This window comes from Bufo gargarizans, chromosome 4 (genome assembly GCF_014858855.1).
Source record: "Bufo gargarizans isolate SCDJY-AF-19 chromosome 4, ASM1485885v1, whole genome shotgun sequence".
In the NCBI taxonomy this organism is placed as follows: domain Eukaryota; kingdom Metazoa; phylum Chordata; class Amphibia; order Anura; family Bufonidae; genus Bufo; species Bufo gargarizans.
This window is the reverse complement of record NC_058083.1, coordinates 268,394,248-268,418,460: the sequence shown is the minus strand read 5'-3', so window position 1 is coordinate 268,418,460 and position 24,213 is coordinate 268,394,248. Positions and strand designations below refer to the sequence as shown.

General features: G+C 45.2%; 1 protein-coding gene across 2 annotated transcripts in view; it reads right to left on the bottom strand.

The window, feature by feature from the left end:
* Positions 1-24,213, bottom strand: part of LOC122936092 (cytochrome b5 reductase 4) — a 356,825-nt gene that overhangs the window by 184,759 nt on the left and 147,853 nt on the right. For both annotated transcript variants that reach the window (XM_044292106.1, XM_044292107.1), the window contains exons 7-8: positions 14,508-14,565; positions 2,655-2,748 (exon numbers count right to left, since the gene is read on the bottom strand). In XM_044292106.1, coding sequence (XP_044148041.1) covers positions 2,655-2,748; positions 14,508-14,565 — 152 coding nt within the window. The remainder of the gene's footprint in view (positions 1-2,654; positions 2,749-14,507; positions 14,566-24,213) is intronic.

The window sequence follows — 24,213 nt, the reverse complement described above, 5'->3', positions numbered from 1 at the left end:
GTATTCTGTGCAATTCCTTTAGTATCCCTTCTAGAAATGTATAAATTAATTGCCAGCAGTTTGCAGTGAAGGTCCAGCTGGGTGTTCCCAATTGTGGATGTGTCCCTGCAAAGTCTGATACTGGAAGCACTGGTTGGACAATGTCAGACTGTGTAGGGAGACACCTCCAATTAGTAACACCCAGTTGGACCTCTATTGAAAACTGCTAGCAATTAATTTGTAACTTTTAAAAGGAATAATAAACATTTTAAAACATTCTTGTAGAGAGGTCTGACAAAAATAAAACAAGTACACTGCCTGGGTGAAAATGGGGATATGTTTGGGTTCAGCTTTACATTTCACCTGACAAACAATTATTATGGTTCACATCATTCGTTTTAAATCTGACTTTAGACTAATGTGTATGCCGACCTTTTATTCCCTCCCCTTTCTGACTGTCGAGGGAGAAGTAACCATTCAGCATGCAGCCAGTCTCAGAAACTCCCATAGAAATAAACGGAGCGGCTGCACGCATGCCTGACCGGCTTCTCCATTCTCGTGATCAGTGTCCGCAGTAGGGTCCGCACCAATTTAACAGCTATCCCCTATCCTGTGGATATGGGATAACTTAAAGGGGTTATCCGGGTTCAGAGTGGAACCAGGACATTCCCATATTTTCATCCAGGCAGCCCCCCTGACAAGAGCTGAATCGCGCAGGACAAAGGCATTTTCAGGAGATCCAGTGACGTACCGGGCTTTCCTTAGGGCTGCCAGGCGAAGGCTTCTGCTTAGCAGTGAGCCCGGTGACAAAGCGCTAAAGCCAGCGGTGATGCCACTTTCTGGCATATATCTGTCACAGATTGCAAAGGTTATTTGCACCACAATCTGCAACTTTTTTCCCTTTTCTGACGCTCACACCAGATCTAAAAAAAGGAGGCATGGCATGGGCGGGGAAAAGGACGGGCCAGCAGACTCCTCTCATTTATCATTTTCCACACCTGTTTTAGGCAAAGAAAATTGTCTAAATCTATGGCAGCTCCCTTGCCCTAAAAAAGGTGTAGAAAAAAATCGCCTTAGTTATATAGAGGCCAGCCTCGACATAACTTAGGCGGATGAACAGACCGGCGTCTGAATAGATGATCTTCATAAAGGTCCCCCACTTTCTCTAGAGACCACTGACAAACAGAATGCAGTGCAAAGGTAATAATTAAAAGGGGGTATCCCACATAAAATATCACTATGTAATGAATAGGGTATTTCAAATTATTATTGTAACGTACATTCAATAAAATGATTGCTAGATTTTTTATACACAATATCTTTTCCTCTCTGGCAGTGCCCCCTGCTATTTCTCCTGTTGCCAAAATTGTGATCCATCTTCTCCTACATTCAATGATGGACCAGGCATGCTCAGTAGCTTCCCGGCTCTCTTTATCACCTTAGTGCCAGCGCCGTGGTCTCATAGTAATGAAGCACCTTTGATTCATCCCTGCTTCTAAGTTCATAGAAATATATAGCTGTATCTTTCTCTCTAGACCAGGCATGTCCAAACTGCGGCCTTCCAGCTGTTGCAAAACTACAACTCCCAGCATGCCCTAATAGCTGTAAGCTGCTAGATGGCCGCTAACACATCCGCAATACCCAGTCCCCATAGCTCTGTGTGCTTTTATTGTGTATAAAAACCGATTTGATACATATGCAAATTAACCTGAGATGAGTCAGAGCTTGAAAATATGACTCTTCTCTGGTCACACAAGTAAGATATGACTCTTATGTTAATTTGCATATGTATCAAATCGTTCTTTTTACACAATAAAAGCACACAGATCTATGGGGGACTGGGTATTGCAGATGTGCTAGCGGCCATCTAGCAACCCATGTCCTCAGCTCTATACCCTAAATCCCGGTGACAGGCTCCCTTTAAGGCTGGATAAAAAAAAAAGGTACAGGACTAGGCACTTTTTTCGAACTATACACCAACTATTGGTTGTCTTAGTTTGTGACAGACTGTTATGCCTGAATGTTATGCCCCCTTTCACATGACGTCACAGCAATTTCACTAAATAAAACAACCCCTTGTTGAGCTAGGTGCAGAGAATTTTCCCAAAACTAGAAAAAATAATAATAATAAAAGAGTCAATTAAGGCCAAAATGTTGCTGAAATTTGCGACAAAGTCTGGGTGCCCTCACATTAGTACAGCATATCTGGGCCAAAGAGTTTATGAAGAAGTAAAGAGATAAAAGAAAAAAAATAAAGCTGGTGTGTATTCTTGTTGATGAAGAACAATAAAGGGATACAAAATCATTTTACAGCAATACATTAATATAAAGGGGGGCTGGGAGAGGAAATGAATAAACCTCTGCAACCCTATTGGGACAGAAAAAATAATAATAATAATAAAAGACCAACAGACCCTTTTTAAAATCATTACAACTTTCTTATAATTGCTTTATTATAGATTTAACTATTTAGCAGGTATGATGCTCACTGAGTTGCTGTATTTAACAATAGTGCATTTGCAGTAATATGTCTCCGTGAGTATACTGCATTGTAAAGAGAATATAGCTTATAGTTAGCAATAAACAGCCGCACACTAGCTATAAACACATTACATAAAGAGTTTAAAAAATTCAACAAATCATTCATACTTTAGCTATTGCATTTGGCAACATACCAATGTGCAGAAGGTAAGAGTAATCTTCTATGGTTATCTCTTCTCGCAGGATGTTATCTTGGTAATCAACTGTAACCATCTCCGAAAACATGCTCTGTTACCCAAAGGAGAAAAGAAGCAGATTACTCATATTTGTTCATGTCTTAAGAATAATTCAATCATTCTTACAATATCACTTCGTAGTTTTCCATCATTGTAACAGGGAATTGCTTGAACCCAGTCTCTGATGGGTCATGTACTGCAACCAGCATATACTGCTGTATATTCTTTATTACTATTACATACAGTATCTGATAGGAAAATGAAAAACAGGTATGTGCCTAGCTGAACAGCCCTGTTTATCCTCTGCTGTCTTCATGCTAATTTTAACACTCCTATGTTCGTTACATATTATTACTGGGTGACCTTCATCAAAATATATTGTGGCTATATTGCGAATTTAGACAGCTTTCAGAATGTGCTATCTCTGCCTTGATAAAGTTGAACCTTATTAAAACAATATGGGGCAGCTTAACTAATAGTCTATGATTCAGCAGAAACATAGGCAAGATGTACCAGATTTACCATCACTGTGGCTGATGCTGGATGATAAATCTGGTGCACCTTTAGACCGTCTAGTCTAGGTTTAGATCACCTTTGTGCCAGATAGAAGAGCTAGAACTTCGGTGCACTTTTGGAGTATATAAAGCCATGTTCTATCCATCGCTAAGCCATGCCCCTTCTCAGGCAAAGCAAAAAAGTGTGTGTGATGCTTAATAATTGTGGCCTACAGACTGTGAGACAAAATTCAGGCGTATATAGTAATAGTTAATATGCCCCTATAAGTCTCCAATATATCTTCTTTTATGTGAGCGTAATAGGAGGTAAATGAAAACAGCGGCACTCACCCGTGTGCTTCAAACAACTTCAGTCGCTTTATTCATTCCAGGATTAACTCAGGCAGGGGGCGGATGTACACAGGCACGCATTGATCAGCGGCGGCCGTTTCGCGCTAACTGCGCTTCTTCTGGCTGGACGCACAGCCAGAAGAAGCGCAGTTAGCGCGAAACGGCCGCCGCTGATCAATGCGTGCCTGTGTACATCCGCCCCCTGCCTGAGTTAATCCTGGAATGAATAAAGCTACTGAAGTTGTTTGAAGCACACGGGTGAGTGCCGCTGTTTTCATTTACCTCCTATTACGCTCACACTGAACTTTACCTGCGCAGCTGAGCACCACCGATCGTGTGCCGTCCTCTCCAGCCGTCAGGAGCATATGATCCTTGTGTACGCAGCCGGGATAGTGGTGCCGCCCCCTACCTTACTCGCTACATATCTTCTTTTATGTGTCTATTTTTTTTTATAACCAAATCATAGTACTTTCCCCTTTTACTCACTCTATTGTCTATGGGTATTAGGCTGTATTGTAAGGGTATTTTTTAGTACTGATTGGTTCTGTCCTCTTTAAATCTGTTTAAAATTCTGTGTAATAGTTTACAATTTTTCCTTGTAATGAAGTGTGTTAGAGATAGTATCCATCCCCCGTTGTGCCGATAAGAACACATTCCTGAGTGATCTCATGAGACATGCATGATGCACAATGGAGGAGGGGCTGATGAGAATAAGTGTGGTCTGTACGAACAATTAATTGGGATTCAATCAGGCACTTCATCCTACGTAGGATGTGAGTATTGATTTGCCGTATTGATTTGCTGTATCTCTTGCACATCCTGGTGGCAAACAGCGATGGGTTATAGCATGGCCGACCGGATCCCTACCCCACATCGATTCTCAAATCTTTAGTATTCACGTTACGTTACACAGGCATACCAAATGTACTATCCATTTAAAAAAAAAAATCATAATAGCACATTCTAGTCTTTGTATACAAGTGCAACACGTGAATGAGTGTCTGACAAAGGGCTCATTCACATGACCGTATCTGTTTTTGCTGTCTACGGTCCAGATACTGGCCGTGTGTGTTCCACATTTTGTGGATCATCTTTCTCCTGTATAGTAATGCCTATTTTTGTCCACAATTATTGATTTTTTTTCAATTTCTGCGGGGTCACAGAATAGAAACACAGATGCTTACAGCACACATTCTGCTGTCCGCCTCTTTTGCGGCCCCATTGAAATGAATGGGTCGGCACCTGTTCCACAAAACTGCGGAACAGATGCGGACAGAAATATACTGTTGTGAGAATGGGCCCAAAATGTAATTCACAACAAGGCAATTCTTGAAAAAAATATATAATTGAATGCCATGTATAAACACATCTGTTCTGTAGCTCTGATCCCACTGCTTAGGCTGCTTTCACATGGTGGTGTGTAGGCCGTGTGACAGCCTCATTTCCTAGACTGACCACAGCTCATGTGAGCAGAACTCACAGCACCACAGATCACTCACTATGAAGCAGTGAGTTCAGCTCGCATAAGCTGCCACATTTCATGGACGTCAGAGACAGAAAAAGAAAAAAGAGGGTTAGTCACTGGGCCTTCAGAACGATGGTCCAGGGATAACTTTGCAGGGCGCCAAAGGTGGGGCAGAATAAATGTACTTCAATTTTACCTGAATATTGGAAAAAAATGTAAATTGACGATAGTGGAACGGAGAAGGGCAGGCTGCCAATGGTCTCAACCCACCCTGATGCCCTCAAGGTGGGTTATTGGAAAGAAAGAAGTGGGGTTGCGTGGGGACTCTAAAAAGGACCACAGAGAGTTGCCAGAATCTCTAGTATCTAGGATTGAGATGGTATATAACCCAAAGGTAGCAGCTTATGTTGTTAGGTATACAGCTTAGGTTGTTAGGGCCTGGCTTTTGAATAAAAGAATAAAAGAAAGAACAAGGACTCGTGAGTGATCTTTGTTCGTTTCTGAGACTCTACTGGCGATCCAGGCGCAGGAGATGTGATGTGGGTGTCTTGAGTTTTATCCCACCCTCCTGGGTGAAGTGAGTCAATAAAATTTTGATTTTATATCTTGATTTTATATTTGCCTACCATTGCTTTTACTATTTGTCTACCATATATTAACTAATCCTAAGAACAACAACACCTGGTGAGTGTGTAAGTCCTGCAACTCCACTTATGTATACCTAACAACATAAGCTGCTACCTTTGGGTTATATACCATCTCAATCCTAGATACTAGGGATTCTGGCGCCTCTCTGTGGTCCTTTTTAGCGTCCCCACGCAACCCCACTTCTACATTTCAACGACCACACACGGCCATGTGTAAGCAGCCTTATTCTGAAATACTGCAGAACAAAATACCCCAACCGCATAGTCTCAAACGCTTCTGGTATTTACTCATTGCTGACGTCATCTTAATGAGAATATATAAAGGAAAAGGCACACTGGGAATTGACGGCACTTATACACATGATTTATTGGTAATATTCAGCCTGGGAGAGCTCATAGAGTCCTATGGCTTCCAATAACACCTCCATGCTGATGACATTGAACTCTAATGCTCTCGCCCAGATGTCACTTCCCTGCTATCCAGAATCCCAGCATGTCTGCCGGCTATCACTTTATTCCTTTCCTCTCGCTTCCTAAATCTCAACATGGTGAAACCTGAATTCATCATCTTTCCCCCATGCCACTCAGCACCCCTATCAGTCCTATCCATTACAGTTAGCAGCACCATACTTTCCCCAGTAACACCCATACCCTTACCTCTACCTGCCACTTGCAACTCAAGAACATCTTTTGTATTCGCTCCTACCTCAACCCAGAGTCAACTAAAAGGCTAATGCATGCCCTAATCATCTCCCACCTGGACTGCTGCAACATTCTCCTCTGTGGCCTCCCATTTAGTACTCTCGCAACCCTCCAATCTATTCTTAACTCTGCTGCCTGGTTAATCCACCTCTCCCCTTGTTTCTCCTCTGCCGATCCCTTCACTGGCTCCCCTTTGCTCAACAAATTCAGTTCAAAGGAAATGTGTCACCAACAATTTTAAAACCAGATAGTAACACTTATCCTTTTTTCTAATCTGATTTTATTTTCGGATTACAGATTTTTTTATTCTATCTCCTGAACATGATTATGGGGCTTGCAATCCTGTCCGAGATGTTCTTAATAGCATTTACAAAGCATTAAAGAAATTGCTTTACGGCAGCTCCAAGGTCCATAGACACAATGGTCAGGAGGGGACACTACTTTCCTACTGTATATATAGGCTGACGGCTTTCTCACTGCACCTGCTCCAAATACTGAACGGGACGGAGCAGGCGCGAGCTTTACACGGCAGACAGAACCAACGCTGCCCTGGCCCTGTCAATCAAGACAGAAGGGCGTGGAAATGAGGTGGGCGAACTGAGCCTCTAGGAGCAGGTGCAACGCCGCCCCCCCCCCCTGCCCCCCGCCACTCCTAGAGGCTCATTTGCATATAATAAAAGTAAAAATTACACAAAAACAGGGGCATACTTAAAATAAAATGCTGAGTTAAATTCAGGTGACATTTTCACATCTATAATGTCAGCCTGTTTAATAGCGAAAATTGGGGTGACAGAAACCCTTTAAACAACAGGTCATTTTTTGATGACACATTCTTTAAAATACTAACAACTAAATAAAAGGCCATCTACAGTCGGTCCCCTCCTTACATCTCTTACCTGCTTTCCAGACACATCTCCACACATAATCTCAAATCCTGCCAACACCTTCTTCTTTGTTCTCCTCTTGTCTGTTCTTCACACAATTGTCTACTCCCCTACTCTGGAACTCGTTACCCCAGCACATCATGTTCTCCTCCAACATCCAAACTTTCAAAGGCAACCTGAAAACCCCCCTCTTCAGGAAAGCCTACTACCTAAAATGAGCATTTCACCACCACACAGCCAGATGAGCAGCTTTCACCCTCACCTACTGTGTTCCCCCCCTTCCCTTGTAGATTGTATGCTCTCGCGGGCTGTGTCCTCTCCCCCTCTGTACCAGTCTATTACTAAGTTCATGCTCATTGGACTTGATTTGTTTTTTATTTTGTATTTATAACCCCTTTCAAATGTACAGAGCCTTGGAATTAATTGCAAGTAAATAACTATATATTTAACATGACAGTTCATACAGTAAGGAAAAGAAAAGAGCTGCTAAAGAGAAGGTAGAGAAGGCCTGGACCAAAAAAAAAAAAAAAAAAAAAAAAAAAAAAAAGGAAAATAGTTAAGATCAGCTGTTACGAGGGTTGCCAACCAGAATTTATATTTTGTCTGGACAACTTATCCCCAAATTATGGACAAATTACAAAACTATAATGAATGATAAAGATTATAAGTATTACATAACTATAGCTCTATATACTGATAAGAAATAGTGTTGGGCGAGCATGCTCGGCTACACACTAGGTTGGCTCGAGCATTGTAATGCTCGGCACATCGCGGTGTTCGGCCGAATACTGCGTGTGATCGAGAGCAATGCTCGAGTCTCCTCCCGCATGTTTGTTGGCTGCTACGCAAGCAATAAACTTGCTGGTAAGTACTGCCATTCACTGTAATGCCGTAGCCATGCTGTATAGCACCCGATGACACATGTTCGGCTCAGTATTAGTCAGGGAGAGCTGCAGCAGAAGTGAGAGAGAGAGTGTAGGGATTAAAATAGCAATATTTTAGTTTTTATACTTGTTATAGACCCAAAAGTCCTTTTAAGGACTATTGTGTGTGGCAGCAATATATATTTTTATCGCAACCTGCGCTAAAAAGGTTGCAATTGTTTGGCCGCTGCAAACAGCGACATTATCTGCGCTACATCTCCTGTCTAACATGTGCGCAGCCTAAAAATATCTGTGACAGTGACATTTTTCCGTAGACGGCGTCCGCTGCGGACAGTTACATTACCAGCGCTACATCTCCTGTATAACGTTTGCGTATCTGAAGTATCAGTGACATTCAGTTAAAATTTTTCGCTGCTGGTGGCAGTGACATTATCTGCGTTACATCTGCTGTGTAACATAAGCGCAGCCTAAAAATATCTTTGACATTCAGTGTACTTTTTCTGTAGACGGTGTCCTCTGCGGACAGTGACATTACTTGCGCTATACCTCCTGTATAACGTTTGCCTATCTCAAATATCAGTGACATTCATTCAGTGTAATTTTTTATTAGCCGCTGGTGACAGCGACATTACTTGCGCTATACCTCCTGTTTAACGTTTGTGCATCCTAAATATTAGTGAAATTCTTTCAGTGTAATTTTTTATTAGGTGCTGGTGACAGCGACATTACTTGTGCTATACCCCCTGTATAGCGTTTGTGCATCCTAAATATCAGTAACATTCATTCAGTGTAATTTTTTATTAGGCGGTGGTGACAGCAACATTACTTGCTCTATACCTCCTGTTTAACGTGTGCGCATCCTAAAAATATCTATGACATGCTGCGTACTTTATTTGCGCACACACTTACAAAACCTGCGCTACTGTACGTGTGACATACTTGCAAGCATATATACTATTTAATATGCGCAAGGCGAGCAGTAAGGGAAAGGGAAGTGGTCGTGCTGCTGATGGTGCACACAGAGGCCGTGGCCCTAGGCGCGGTGAAACTGTGCCTGCTGCCAGAGCACAAGAAACACACATCCACGATACCTAGCTTCATTTCCCAGTTTGCAGGGCGGTGCAGGACACAACTCTCAAAGTCACACCAGTGTGACCAGGTGGTCAGTTGGATTGCAGCAGATAATGCTTTCAGTCGGTTAAGCACCACCCTGTCTTCCACAAAGTCCAGTCTCCGTATCCAGGAGACTGGTCAACAGAATCCTCACCCTGATACCCCTTCCACCCACCATGGAGAGTCTTGGCATACAAGTGATCCCACACTCTGATATACTGAGGAGCTGTTTTCATAGCCATTTCTTAATTTGGGCCTCTCGCCAAGCCCGCTTGAAAAGGGACATGAGGAGATCTTGTGCCCTAATTCCCAAACTCTGGAGCATCTACAGTCAGAAGAAGATGACGGTGGGGAACGGCAATTAGTGTTTCACGAGGTGGATGATGATGATGATGAGACACAGTTGCCAAGGTGTCTCAAGAGGTTCATGATGAGGATAAGACACAGTTGTCAATAACTGAGGTTGTTGCTAGTTCAACAAGTCAGGAGAATGACCAGAGTGAGGAAGTGGAAGAAGAGGTGCTGGACGATAAAGTCACTGACCCAACCTGGGAAGGTGACAAGCCGAGCAAGGACAGCAGTACAGAGGGGGAGGAATCCGCATCTCAGCAACAGGCTGGAAGAGGTAGTTGGGTGGCAAAAGGGAGAAGGCGGGCCACACCAAACAGGCCCGCAACTCTTCCCTGGAGCACCCCCTTGCGGCAATCTCCCTTGCCAAGAGGTAGGTGTTCCACAGTCTGGCGCTTTTTTGAGGAAAGTGCGGACGACAAAAGAATTGTTATTTGAGACCTGTGCCATACCAAAATGAGCAGGGGGGTGAACACTAGCAACCTCAACACCACCAGCATGATCCGCCACATGGCATCAAAGCACCCTAATAGGTGGGCCGAACGCCTGGGTCAACAACCAGTGACTGCGGGTCACAACACTGCCTCCTCTTCCCCTGTGTTACATGCTGGCCAATTCCCTGTCCAAGACTCAGGCCCGGATGCCCCCCGCCATGAACCTGGACCTTCGCAAGCACCATCAGCTAGCGCATGCACTTCTGTGTCCCAGCCCAGCGTACAGATGTCTATACACCAGGCCTTTGAACGAAAGTGCAAATACCCAGCCATCCACCCACAGACCATAGCACTAAATGCACACCTTTCCAAATTTCTGGCCATGGAAATGTTGCCATTTAGGCTTGTGGACACTGAGGCTTTCCGCAGCCTGATGGCGGCGGCTGTCCTGCGGTACTCTGTCCCAGGCCGCCAGTATTTTTCATGGTGTGCAGTCCCAGCCTTACACCAGCATGGGTCCCGTAACATACCCCTGCCCTGACCAACGCATATTATTGGGAAGGTCCACTTAACGACTGACACATTAACAAGTGCTTTTGGCCAGGGACGCTACATTTCCTTGATGGCACACTAGGTAAACGTTGTGCAGGCCAGGAGCGAGTCGTATCCTGGGATGGCACAGGTGCTACCGACGCCAAGGATTGCAAGCCCTAATTCCATCAGGGTTTCCACCACCACCTACGTTAGTGGCTGCAACCCCCACTTCTCCTCCTCCTCCGCCTCCTCCTCTACTTCCACCTCTGAATTATCATCTTTCAGAACCAGTCATACATCAGTCAGTAGCTGGAAGCAGGGTAGCACTGCAGTGAGGAAGCGGCAACAGGATGAGCTTAAACTAATCTGCTTAGGTGACAAACAGCACACAGCCGCAGAGCTGTGGCAGGAGATAAGGGACCACACTGAGCTGTGGCTCTCACCACTCAACCTACAACCAGGCCTGGTTGAGTCTGATGATGGCTGTAACTTGGTGGCGGCTTTGGAGCTCGGCAAGCTCACACACATACCATGCCTAGCCCACATGTTCAACCTAGTGTTCAGCAGTTTCTAACAACCTACCCCAATTTGCCTGAGCTACTGGTGAAGGTGCGCTGCATGTGTGCCTATTTCTGCAAGTCATCGACAGCTTCCGCCGGTCTGGCAACACTGCAGTAGCGCTTGCAATTTCCAGCTCACCGACTGTTGTGCGACTTAAGCACGCGCTGGAACTCCACGTTCCACATGTTGGCCAAGAGTTGTGAGCAGCAGAGGGCAGTAGTGGAACACCAGCTGCAACATGGTTGTCGCCTTTCCAGTCAGCTTCCGCTCTTCACAAGTGAGGAGTGGGCATTGATGTCTGACCTCTGAAGTTTTACGCAACTTTGAAGAATCAACACAGATGGTGAGCGGTGATAACGCTATTATCAGCATAACCATCCCACTTCTGTGTCTACTCAAACGCTGACAATTAAAGGGGTTGACCGAGTTCAGAGCTGAACCGGGACATCCCTCCATTTTCACCCCGACAGCCCCCCTGACAAGAGCATCGGAGCAGTACATGCTCCGATGCTATCCTTTGTCCTGCGCTAAATTGCGCAGGGCAAAGGCATTTTTAGGAGTTCCGGTGACGTATCGGGGCTCTCCATGGGGCTGACAGGAACCCCAGTGACATCACCGGCACTGATGGGAGGGATTTAGCTCTGCCCTAGCCAGTAAAACGGCTAGGGCAGAGCTAAAGCCCGCCCTCAGAGCCGGTGACGTCACCGAACACTGCCAGGCGGTAGTTACCACCCGGCAGTGTGTTATTGAAAACAAAAAAGCCAGTGCCCTGCGTGATTTAGCGCAGGGCACGGGAGCGCATCGGAGCATGAGATGCTCCGATGCTAGCCTCAGGGGGGCTGTCTGGGTGAAAATAAGGGTATGTCCGGGTTCAGCTCTGAACCCGGACAACCCCTTTAAGGTGGACACTTTGCATGTAGAAGAGGTGGAAATGGGGGAAGAAAGTACACAGCCAGACCACCCTCAGTTCACGATTTGGATGATGAGGATGAGGAGGAGCAGGAGATGGTTGCCTCCGCTACAGAGGGCAGTACCCATGGAAGTTTTATTCCATCTGTTCAGTGTGGATGGGTAGAAGAGGAAGAGGAGATGAGGAGAGTCATCCTTCTGATGAAGACAGCGAAGTCTTGTCTGTTGGGACTCTGGCACACATGGCTGACTTCATGTTAGGCTGCCTTTCCCGTGACCCTTGCGTTGTACGCATGTTGGCCAACACCGATTACTGGTTGTTCACCCTTATCGACTTCCGCTACAAAGAGAACTTCTCATCTCTCATTCCTGCGGTGGAGAGGGCGAGCAAAATGGTGCAACACCAGAAGGTCCTTGTGGAAAAATTGCTCCAAAAATGTTCAGCTGACAAGTCTGGCTGCAGAGTACGTAGTTTCTTGGCCAACCAAGGAGGGGAGACGAGGGGAACACACAGCAGCTCCAACAGAGGCAGGGCAGCATAAAACTGTCCCAAGGCCTGGGACAGTTTTATGACACCCCGCCAGCACCCTCAACTTGAGGGAACCATTTTGGAAGATGGTGAAGGAGTATGTAGCAGACCGTGTCAGCGTCCTCAGTGATCCCTGTGTGCCTTTCAACTATTGGGTTTCCAAGCTGGACACGTGGCATGAACTGGTGCTCTACGCCTTGGAGGTGCTGGACTGTCCCGCCGCCAGCGTTTTGTCAGAGCGTGTATTTAGTGCTGCTGGGGGCATAATAACTGATGAGCGCACCCACCTGTCAACTGAAAATGCTGACTGGTTGACTCTTATAAAAATGAACAAGGCCTGGATTGCCCCTGATTTCTCTACTCCACCAGAGGAAGGCGGCTGAGCATAAAGGCATTCTAAATGTGGCTTTTATGAGGTACTGAATAGACTGTATTCCCATGCACCCCTTCCACCACTAAAAAGGGTATATGGTTCAATCTCCCTTTTCTTGTCCTCCTGCTCCATCATATCAACATGCTTATTAGGCTGCCCTCGCTCCTAATCTTTTAGAGGGTCAGCTCAGCAGCGGGCCCTCACCCATAATGTTTTAGAGGGTCAGCTCAGCAGCAGACCCTCAACCCTAAATTTTTTGACGGTCAGCTCGGCAGCCGGCCCTCAACCACAAAATGTTTTTAGATGGTCAGCTCGGCAGCAGGCCCTCACCCATAATGTTATAGATGGTTAGCTCGGCAGCAGGCCCACCTATTTTTTTTTAATGGACAGCTCGGCAGCAGGCTCTCGCCCACAACATTTTTTAGATGGTCAGCTCGGCAGCAGGCCCTCACCCCTAATGTTTTAGATGGTCAGCTCGGCAGCAGGCCCTCACCCCTAATGTTTTAGAGAGTCACCAGCAGGCCCTTGATCCTAATGTTTTTGAGGGTCACCAGCAGGCCAGCTATCATAATTTTTCAAGGGTGTGTATGATGCCCTCCTTTATGTGTTATTAAGGGTATATTGGAGTGCCAGTTCCTTGTAATTTTTGAAAGCCCTTTCCCTTAGTGCATAGGCTTCATGAGTGTAGGAGTCACACTACCTGAAACATTTGTACCACAATGTGAATGAGGCCCTCCTTTATGTGATATACAGGTTGTATCGGAATGCCTCTTCCTTGCAATTTGTAGCAGCACTTGCACTTTATATACAAGTAAATACACAGGAAATGTTTCCTAACAATTTTTCCTCCGTCTAAAATCGATTTTATCTTTGGTTTGGTGCGTATTTTTTATCAGTCTGTAACACCGTTCCCAGCAGCGACCTGTGAATCCAAGATGCATCCAGACATCCTCCCCCATGCTGTTCCCAAACTATTTCAGTGGTGTTTCCATAAATTTCTGACCTTTTCATGTGAACCAGACACCCTCCCCTCTTCAGATAAAGGGGTTGCCTGGTTTAATGCTCGGGTTCTCCCATTGACTGCTACTGTGCTCGGGTGCTCAGTAGAGCACCCGAGCATCCCGAGGTGCTCTACTCGAGCACCCGAGCACTGTGGTGCTCGAACAACACTAACAAGAACTCATTACCAGAATTTACTGTGAGCTGTAAAATGCCGATAATTACCACCAAAATAACTTTGTCAAGTACCACCAGCCTTCCAAAAAGTCACGACACATCTATTTTTTCACAGACACAGGCATTTTTTTACGGATTGTCCAGAAATTTCTGAACAGTTGGCAAACCTGGCTGTTACGGCAAGCAAGTTGTCATTGACCTAGGAGCCCCTATTTCAATTATGGCTAAAGTTTTTTAACTTTAAAGACTCGCGTCAGGAGAAGTGGGTCACTTGCAGAGGCTAATGCACAGGCTCAATGAATGCCATCTCTTACAGGATGTCGGCAAAAAGATAGCGATGGTACAAGGAACAGGGAATTTTGGACCCTTAAATGGGAATTATGACAGTTGTTGCTATATTATCTTACCTTTTTCTTGGTATAGATAACCAAAGTCACTGTAGAATCTGTTTGGAACCAGTCATATCTGAGAAAAAAAAGTTTAAAAGTTTATTAAAAATAATATATGGGACCTTTAACAAATGCATAAGCACAAACAAAAGCCTTGAAGTACAATTTAAAGTATATCTGTAAAACTTAGTGTCATCATATACTGTGCACATAAATGATGCTGCCATACAATACACATTTTTAAAGGGATTCTCTGGTCATTTTGTCTAATAAGCACTTGGCCAGAAAAAGAAGTGGCCACATCTGGTTGGGAACTTGGCGGAAAAGCCCACAGCGTGTGCGAGTGCAAAGCAAATAGCCCCATAGACAAAATGAGGGACAAGTAAATACTACTGTGACACAGTGAAAGGTATGGTCTGGGAAAACAGGTATTTTCCTTCTAGCGTGTGCTGCTAGGCTGATTTGCAGCCAGGTGTGGTCAAACACCGGACTGGATTTTAAGTGCCGGTCCAGGTTTTGGCAGCACCTAGCTGTCCTTAAAAGGCAGCTGGGCTCAGCAGCAAGGTGTGTGTGTGCTGGGATCTGAGGCTGGATGTCCTGGATTAAACCAGCTAAATTCAAACCTGTGTCACGTGACAAAATGGAGGCTGTAATGAAAGCTCTCGTGGAGGCTAACCAACACCAGCAAGAAACAAACAAGCTGCTGTTACAACATGTGATGGCTTTACAGACAGCAGGAGTGTCACAGAGTGTCCATGATGTCCGGAAAGCGGTCCGTACGGCGATCCCCAAGATGACACCCTCAGATGACATTGAAACCTACCTGGCGATGTACAAGAAGTTGGCCACAAGGGAGAAGCTACCCCAAGATCAGTGGGCTGAGGTTGTCGCTCCGTTCCTGGCATTCGATTCCCAGCGATCAAGTGGTAGACTACCAGAAAGTCAAAGGTGAGATTCTGGCAAGACTGGGGGTGAATGTGTTGGTCCGGGCCCAGCAGGTGCATCAGTGGAGGTTCAACCCGGCTGAGCCCGTGAGACCCCAGTATTATAACTTACTTCACCTCTTGCAAAAGTGGCTACAGCCTAGAGTGCTGAGCCCCACTGCTATGCTGGATCCTCTGTTAGCTGATATGTTCTGGAGGGCTTGGCCACCCCCTCTACAGCACTGGATCGGACAGGTGTCACCTGACAATGCCCTTGATATGGTGGACCTGGTGGAACGCTACAAGGCTAGCAGGAATCTAAATGGGGGTTCTGTCGGGAGGGAGCCAGTCAAACCTCAGAAATCTCCACCCCAGGCCCGGAGGTTTGAGACGATAAAACCCACCCAAGATGTACCCACTGCGGACCTGGTTCCGATATTCTGCTGGAGGTGTCAGGAGCATGGCCATGTAAGGGTGCAGAGTACGCACCCTTACATGGCCATGGACATTGAGCCCCTGGACACTAACTATGGCTACCGTCAGTCTCTATATGCCAGGAGGCTGTGTGCAACAGGTACCCCAGAATCTCTAGATCACTTGTGCCAGGTTGTGCTGCAGGGTTTTCTAGTGGAAGAGGTTCCAGCCATCATGTCTGATACAAGGAAAGCAGTTGCCAAAAGTAAAAATTTCTGACAGCCTCTCCTCTAAACAGGCTCAGGAGGTCAAGGAGTTTGTTAGTCGGAACACGGATGTGTTCTCGGACCTCCGTGGGCGCACTTCCGCAATCCATCATGACATTGTCACTGAGCCTCAATCAAAAGTCCAGTTAAAGCCATACCGGGTACCCGAGGCTCGGCAAAAAGCCATCTTGGAGGAAATGCGGGCTAGTCCTATAGTCTTAATACCCAAGCTGGACGAGATGTTGCAGTTTGGTAACGATTTTCGTAAGCTGAACGAGATATCTAAATTCAATGCATATCCCATGCCCCGGGTGGATGATCTAATCGAGAAGTTAGGACAAGCACAGCATTTTTCTGTTTGGGACCTCATGAAAAGGGTACTGGCAGGTGTCCTTAACGGAGGCGGCCAAAGAGAAAACTGCCTTCATCATGCCTGAGGGGCTGTATCAGTATTAAGTGTTACAATTTGGTCTGCATGGCGCCCCCGCCACTTTTCAATGTCCAATAGACATTGTTCTTCGTCCACAATGGCGGTACTCTTCGGCTTACCTGGATGATATTGTCATTCACAGTACCGACTGGGAAAGTCACAATCCCAAAGTACTGTCACGGACATTCCCGTGGCAGGTACCAGGAGATTGGAAAGACTGGCTACTCGTGGGTTAAATTGACAAGTTTTGGTGAATGCCACACGCCTTGCTTCAGGTGTCACACCTTTCCTATAAGTAGCAGCTTCTTACTCTTGGAGGTGCGGTTTATAGATTTTCTTCCTGCCTTCTAACTAGCTGGTCGGTTGTACTCTGTGGTGCTTCTGGAGTTGCCAATTTTCTACTTTCAGATAAGTCTTGTCTGTTCTTATTGTTTTGTGTTTGTTATATCCCCTGTTGTTTGTATCTGGGCCTGAGACAGAGACTTCCATTCGTCCATCTGGGGAGGAATGGGTTGTCTCTGGTCCTAACCTCATTCCAGGGCCTTATAGGGATATAAGGGCCTAGGTATCCTGCATATGAATATTCCTACTTTCAAAGTCTATTCACATTGATAGGTAGCTAGGGTCCGTATTAGGGTTGTTTAGGAGGTGACCTGTTTCTTCCCTAGTTTCCAGGCCCAGTTACTGTTCCCCCTTCCCTCCTGTGTTTAGCGTGGAGTTTTTCCCCCACACTGATCGTGACATTATAAACCGCCAAATAAACCGTCATTTTGTTGTATCCGTTCAGCCATGGATGTTATCGCTGCACTGAACTGACAGCTACAGGGGTTGTCTCTGGAGGTGGATGACCTCCGCACGACCGTCTCACAGATGCAGAGACCACTGTTGGCTGATCCTAGTAGTGGTTACTTGACCTGTCCAGAACCTAAAGTTGATCTCCCTGATAGATTCTCGGGTAAGCTTGCAAATGGTACTTTAAGTTGCGTCTACACTCATCTGGGGCAGAGAGCCAGAGAGTGGGTGTGATTATTTTGTTGCTTAGAGGGGACGCCCAGTCTTGGGCTTTTTCTCTGCCGACAGGATCACAGTTTCTCCGATCAGTAGATGCATTTTTCGGAGCTTTAGGTCTCATCTATGAGGAATCTCCCTGGCCGAGACAAAATTACGCGGCATGCGTCAGGGAGAGCGTTCGGCAGAGATCTATTGTTCCGAATTTAGGGCTACGGATACCGAGTGGAACGATCCAGCTCTCCGTAGCTAGTTTTTTCAGGGATTAACTGAGAGGCTGAAGGATTCTTTGGCCTTTTATGAGCATCCTGAGTCTTTGGAAGCCACTATGTCTTTGGCTGTATGTATTGATAGATGCCTAAGAGAGATCTAAGGACCCACTCTCTCAGGACGTTCTATTATTCCTTTGACTCTTTGGGTGAAGAGACTCCTGAGCTTATAACTGAGGATGAACACATGCAATTACGGGGAGCGACTCCAGGAGTGGCAAGCAGGGAGCATGTTTTTCTGCGGTCAAAGGGGACATTTTGTCACTATACAGTTGCAAGAAAAAGTATGTGAACCCTTTGGAATTATATGGATTTCTGCACAAATTGGTCATAAAATGTGATCTGATCTTCATCTAAGTCACAACAATAGACAATCACAGTCTGCTTAAACTAATAACACACAAATAATTAAATGTTACCATGTTTTTATTGAACACACCATGTAAACATTCACAGTGCAGGTGGAAAAAGTATGTGAACCCTTGGATTTAATAACTGATTGAACCTCCTTTGGCAGCAATAACTTCAACCAAACGTTTCCTGTAGTTGCTGATCAGACGTGCACAAGGGTCAGTAGTAATTCTTGACCATTTCTCTTTACAGAGCTGTTTCAGTTGAGCAATATTCTTGGGATGTCTGGTGTGAATCGCTTTCTTGAGGTCATGCCACAGCATCTCAATCGGGTTGAGGTCAGGACTCTGACTGGGCCACTCCAGAAGGCGTATTTTCTTCTGTTTAAGCCATTCTTCTATGCTTTGGGTTGTTGTCCTGTTGCAACACGCATCTTCTATTGAAATTCAGCTGATGGGCAGATGGCCTTAAGTTCTCCTGCAAAATGTCTTGATTTCCTTCCATGATAGCAATCCGTCCAGGCGCTGACGCAGCAAAGCAGCCCCAAAACCATGATACCCCGACCACCATACTTCACAGTTGTGATTAGGTTTTGATGTTGGTGTGCTGTGCCTCTTTTTCTCCACACATAGTGTTGTGTGTTTCTTCCAAACAACTCAACTTTGGTTTCATCTGTCCACAGAATATTTTGCCAGTACTGCTGTGGAACATCCAGGTGCTCTTGTGCAAACTGTAAACGTGCAGCAATGTTTTTTTTGGACAGCAGTGGCTTCCTCTGTGGTATCCTCCCATGAAATCCATTCTTGTTTAGTGTTTTACATATTCGCTAACAGGAATGTTAGCATATGCCAGAGACTTTTGTAAGTCTTTAGCTGACACTCTAGGATTCTTCTTCGCCTCATTGAGCAGTCTGCGCTGTGCTCTTGCATTCATCTTTACAGGACGGCCACTCCTAGGGAGAGTAGTAGCAGCAGTGCTGAACTTTCTTCATTTATAGACAGCTTGTCTTACAGTGGACTGATGAACAGCAAGGCTTTTTGAGATACTTTTATAACCCTTTCCAGCTATATGCAAGTCAACAATTCTTAATTGTAGGTCTTCTGAGAGCTCTTTTTTACGAGGTATCATTCACATCAGGCAATGCTTCTTGTGAAAAGCAAACCCAAAACTGGTGTGTTTTTTATAGGGCAAGGCAGCTGTAACCAGCAACTCCAATCTCATCTCATTGAATGGACTCCAGTTGGCTGACACCTCACTCCAATTAGCTCTTGGATATGTCATTAGTCTAGGGGTTCACATACTTTTTCCACCTGCACTGTGAATGTTTACATGGTGTGTTCAATAAAAACATGGTAACATTTAATTATTTGTGTGTTATTAGTTTAAGCAGACTGTGATTGTCTATTGTTGTGACTTAGATGAAGATCAGATCACATTTTATGACCAATTTGTGCAGAAATCCATATCATTCCAAAGGGTTCACATACTTTTTCTTGCAACTGTATGTCCAAGCATTCAACGGCAAAAAGAGAAACAAAAAGGGGCGTCTAAATACCATCTGGCTATCAGAGGTGTGAGTGGGGAGTCAGAGAATGTGCATTTGTCCTTTGCTGGTAGTACCCGATTTCTCCTGACTGCCGAGGTGGCCCTAGAGTAAAAAACTTGGGACATTGAAGTATTTTTCGACAGCGGGGCCAGGGTGAACCTGATTGATGCTCAGTTTGTCCACATGCACAGGTTATCACCAAGTACATAAAAAAAAAATAGACATTCCTTTATTTGCTATTGATTCTGCCCCTCGTACTCAGAGGTGCTTGTCGCAAGTTTTGCATGATATCAGATTAGGAGTGGGACTTTAATCATTAAGTTATCTCGTGTTTTGTCTTGGAAGGTCTCCCTGCACCTATGGTTCTAGGTTTACAGTGGCTTGCCAAGCATAATCCTATAATCCTAATAATCGATTGGCAAGCTAGGCAGATTCTGGATTGGGGGGGACTAGTGCATTTAAAATTGTCTCAATACAACCTTTTCTGTGGTTACTACTAAGGCTGTACCCTCTTTTATATCAGAGTGTGTTTTTTGAGAGTGGATGTCAGAATTTACCCTCCCATCGGGAATATGATTGCCCTGTCAATCTTATTCCCGGGGCTAAATTGCCTAAATCGAGGTTGCATAATCTTTCTGACCCTGAAAGGCAGGCCATGATAGAATATATTGCCGAGAGCTTGAAGAAAGGGCATATAAGACTTTCCAAGTCTCCAGTGGCTTCAGGGTTCTTTTTTGTAAAAAAAAAAAAAAAAAAAAAAGAAGATGGAGGTCTTCGGCCATGTCTGGATTTTTGTGAACTCAATCACATTACTATCCGTTATCCTTACCCTTTTCCTTTGATTCCCGATTTGCTTAACCAGATTATTGGTGCCAAGGTGTTCTCCAAGTTGGACTTAAGGGGGGCATATAATCTGGTTAGGATCAAGGAAGCAGATGAATGGAAGACAGCTTTTAATACTCCTGAGGGTCACTTTGAGAACCTGGTCATGCCTTTCGGGTTGACCAATGCCCCGGCGGTCTTCCAACATTTTGTGAATTACATCTTTCATCACCTGGTGGGGAGGTTTGTGATCATGTATTTGGATAAAATTATTATTTATTCTCCTGACATGGAAACACATCAGAATCGTGTCAGACAGGTGTTACAGATTCTAAGGGATAATAAATTGTTCGCAAAATCAGAGAAATGTGTTTATGCGGTACACGAGGTGCAGTTCTTGGGCTACCTGCTGTCATCTTTGGGTTTTCGAATGGATCCCGAGAAAGTCCGTGCTGTATTTGACTGGGATCGACCCGAAAATCGGAAAGCTCTTATGCGTTTTTTAGGATTCACCAACTATTACCAAAAATGTATTAAGAATTATTTGACAATAGTAAAACCCTTAACGAACATGACTAAGAAAGTAACAGATGTCTCTGTATGCTCCGATTTGGAGTGCTTCTCTTCTGTTCCCATATTGGAGCAGCCAGATGTGTCACAACAGTTTATTGTGGAAGTGGAGCTTCCGAGGTGGGGGTAGGAGCAGTTTTGTCACAGGGCCCATCACCTGGTAAATGGCGACCATGTGCATTTCTCTCGAAAAAAAACTATCCCCTGCTGAGAAATTATGATGTGGGTAACAGAGTTGCTGGCCATTAAATTGGCTTTTGAGGAATGGCGATTCAACCAATCACGATATTCACTGAAAAATATGGCGTATCTGGAGTCAGTGAAACGACTGAACCCAAGACAAGCCAGATGGGCCCTGTTTTTCACCAGATTCAATTTCACTGTCACCTATCATCCTGGGATTAAGAATGTTGAGGCGGACGCCCTGTCACGTAGTTTCCCTGGGGGTGGCGATTTTCCCATACTGTCTAAAGGGGTGGTGATATCCGCTCTTTACCCTGACCTTGAGGTGAAGAGGTTAGAAGCTCAGGGAGACGTACCAGATTCGTGTACCTCTAGGAAACTATTTGTGCCACCGGAATTGCATCACAAGGTGTTGGAGGAACATCATTGTATGGTTCTTACAATACATCCTGGGAGTAGGTCCACTGCCAACCTTATATCTAGTAGATTCTGGTGGTTGGGGTGACGTAAGTGTGTGATGGACTATGTGTGCGATCTTTAATTCCATTAACCATTCCATCCAGACCATGGACTCATGTATCCATGGACTTTATTACTGATCTACCTAATTCTTCAGGAAAGACAGTTATTCTGATGGTAATCGCTTTAGTAAAATGGTAAATTTTATTGCATTACCAGGCCTACCTACAGTAATGCTAAAACCCTTGCACAGGCATTTGTTGACAACATTGTGAAACTTCATGTCATTCCCTCTGAGGTGGTCTCAGATCGTGGGACGTTCTGTACTCATCTGGGAATTCAACTGTCCATTTCTTCGGCTTTTCAACCTCAGTTGAACGGACAGACGGAGCGCACTAATCATAGTCTGGAGACCTGAGATGTTTGGCATCTGAGAACCAGGAGGAGTGGTCTTCCTTTTTGTCTTTGGCAGAGTTTGCCATAAACAATCGTAGACAGGAATCCACTGGTGAGTCGCTGTTTTTTGGGGCCGATGGATTACACCCGCAGTTTGGCCCATTTTCTGGTTCTAATACTTCTGGTATCCCTGAGGAAGAACGTTTTTTGTCATCATTGTCATCAATATGGCGAAAAATTCTAAATAACTTGAAAAATATGGGCAACATCTGGCCGTCAGGAAACATATGAATGGTCCGGATCTAAGTGTGGGCAAATCTGTGTGGCTGTTCACAAGAAACAATAAGTTGAAGGTACCTTCCTGGAAGTTAGGGCCAAGGTTTATCGGCCCATATAAGATCACGGCCATTATTAATCCTGTAGGTTTTCGTCCTGAGCTTCCACAGGCCCTGAAAATTCATAATTTGTTCCATAGGTCTTTGTTGAAAAAATATGTGGAACCTTTACAGCCATCTTCCTTGCCATCCGCTCCGCTCATGGTGGACGGTTATTTGGAATTCGAGATCGCAAAAATAGTTGACTCTCGAGTTCTCCGTGGATCCCTTCAATATCTTGTCCACTGGAGAGGTTATGGACTGGAGTAGAGGATGTGGGTGCCTGCATCCGACGTTAATACCAATCGTTTAGTAAACGCCTTTCATAGATCTCACCCGGATACGGTCTGTCCTGGGTAACCGGAGGTCACCCATAGAAGGGGGGGCACTGTCATGGACGTTTCCGTGGCAGGTACCAGAAGATCGGAGAGACTGGCAACTCGTGGATTAAATTGACAAGTTCACTGTGGATCTTATTGCGTCTGTGTTATGGTGAATGCCACACCTCTTGCTTCAGGTGTTGCTTGTTGGTAAACTACCTTTCCCATAAGTAGCAGCTTTTTACTCTTGGAGGTGCGGTTTATAGATTTTCTTCCTGCCTTCTAACTAGCTGGTTGGTTGTACTCTGTGGTGCTTCTGGAGTTGACAATTTTCTACTTTCAGATAAGTCTTGTCTGTTCTTTTTGTTTTGTGTTTGTAATATTCCCTGTTGTTTGTATCTCGGCCTGAGACAGAGACTTCCATTCGTCCATCTGGGGAGGAATGGATTGTCTCTGGTCCTAACTTCATTCCAGGGCCTTATAGGGATATAAGGGCCTAGGTATCCTGCATATAAATTCCTACCTTCAAGGTCTATTCATATTGATAGGTAGTTAGGGTCCGTGTTAGGGTTGTTTAGGAGGTGACCTATTTCTTCCCTAGTTTCCAGGCCCAGTTACTGTTCCCCTTCTTTCCTGTGTTTAGTGTGGAGATTTTCCCCCACACTGATCGTGACAAGTACAGGCCGTAGTGGACTCCCTTCAGAAGGCTGGACTAACAGCTAACCCAAAGAAATGGGCAATAGGGTTAGAGGAGACTAGATACCCAGGGTATGCCATTGAGCACGGAGTCATCAAACCCCAAGTAAACAAAATAGAGGCGATACGGAAATGTCCCCGACCTGTCACCTCTAGGCAAGTAAAGACATTCCTGGGGATGGTGGGCTATTACATGAGGTTTGTCCCCCACTTTGCTACGATAGGGCTCTTGAAGGGACATAACACCGTGATGGTTCACTGGGATGATCGGGCAGAAGAGGTGTTCTCTGCTTTGAAGTCCGCCTTGTGTGGGTCCCCGGTTTTCAACTTCAAGCGGGAATCTATAGTACAGACGGATGCCTCTGAAGTAGGCCTCAGTGCTGTACTGTCCCAGGAAGTAAACGAGGAGGATCTCCTCCCCGTTGTCTTCCTCAGCAGTAAGCTCACCCCAGCCAAGACCAGGTACAGTATAGTGGAGAGAGAGTGCTTGGCTATCAAGTGGGCACTCGAGTCTCTCCGGTATTATTTGTTGGGGAGAAAATTCTGCATGGTGACCGACCACTCCCCTCTCAAGTGGATGAGCCAGGCCAAAAACAGATGCACTTGTAAAGGAACTGCAGCACTCTCCAGTCTTGAATTTCCAAAGGTTTATTCACCAACACAGTGCGACGTTTCGACCTGTGTGGTCTTTTTCAAG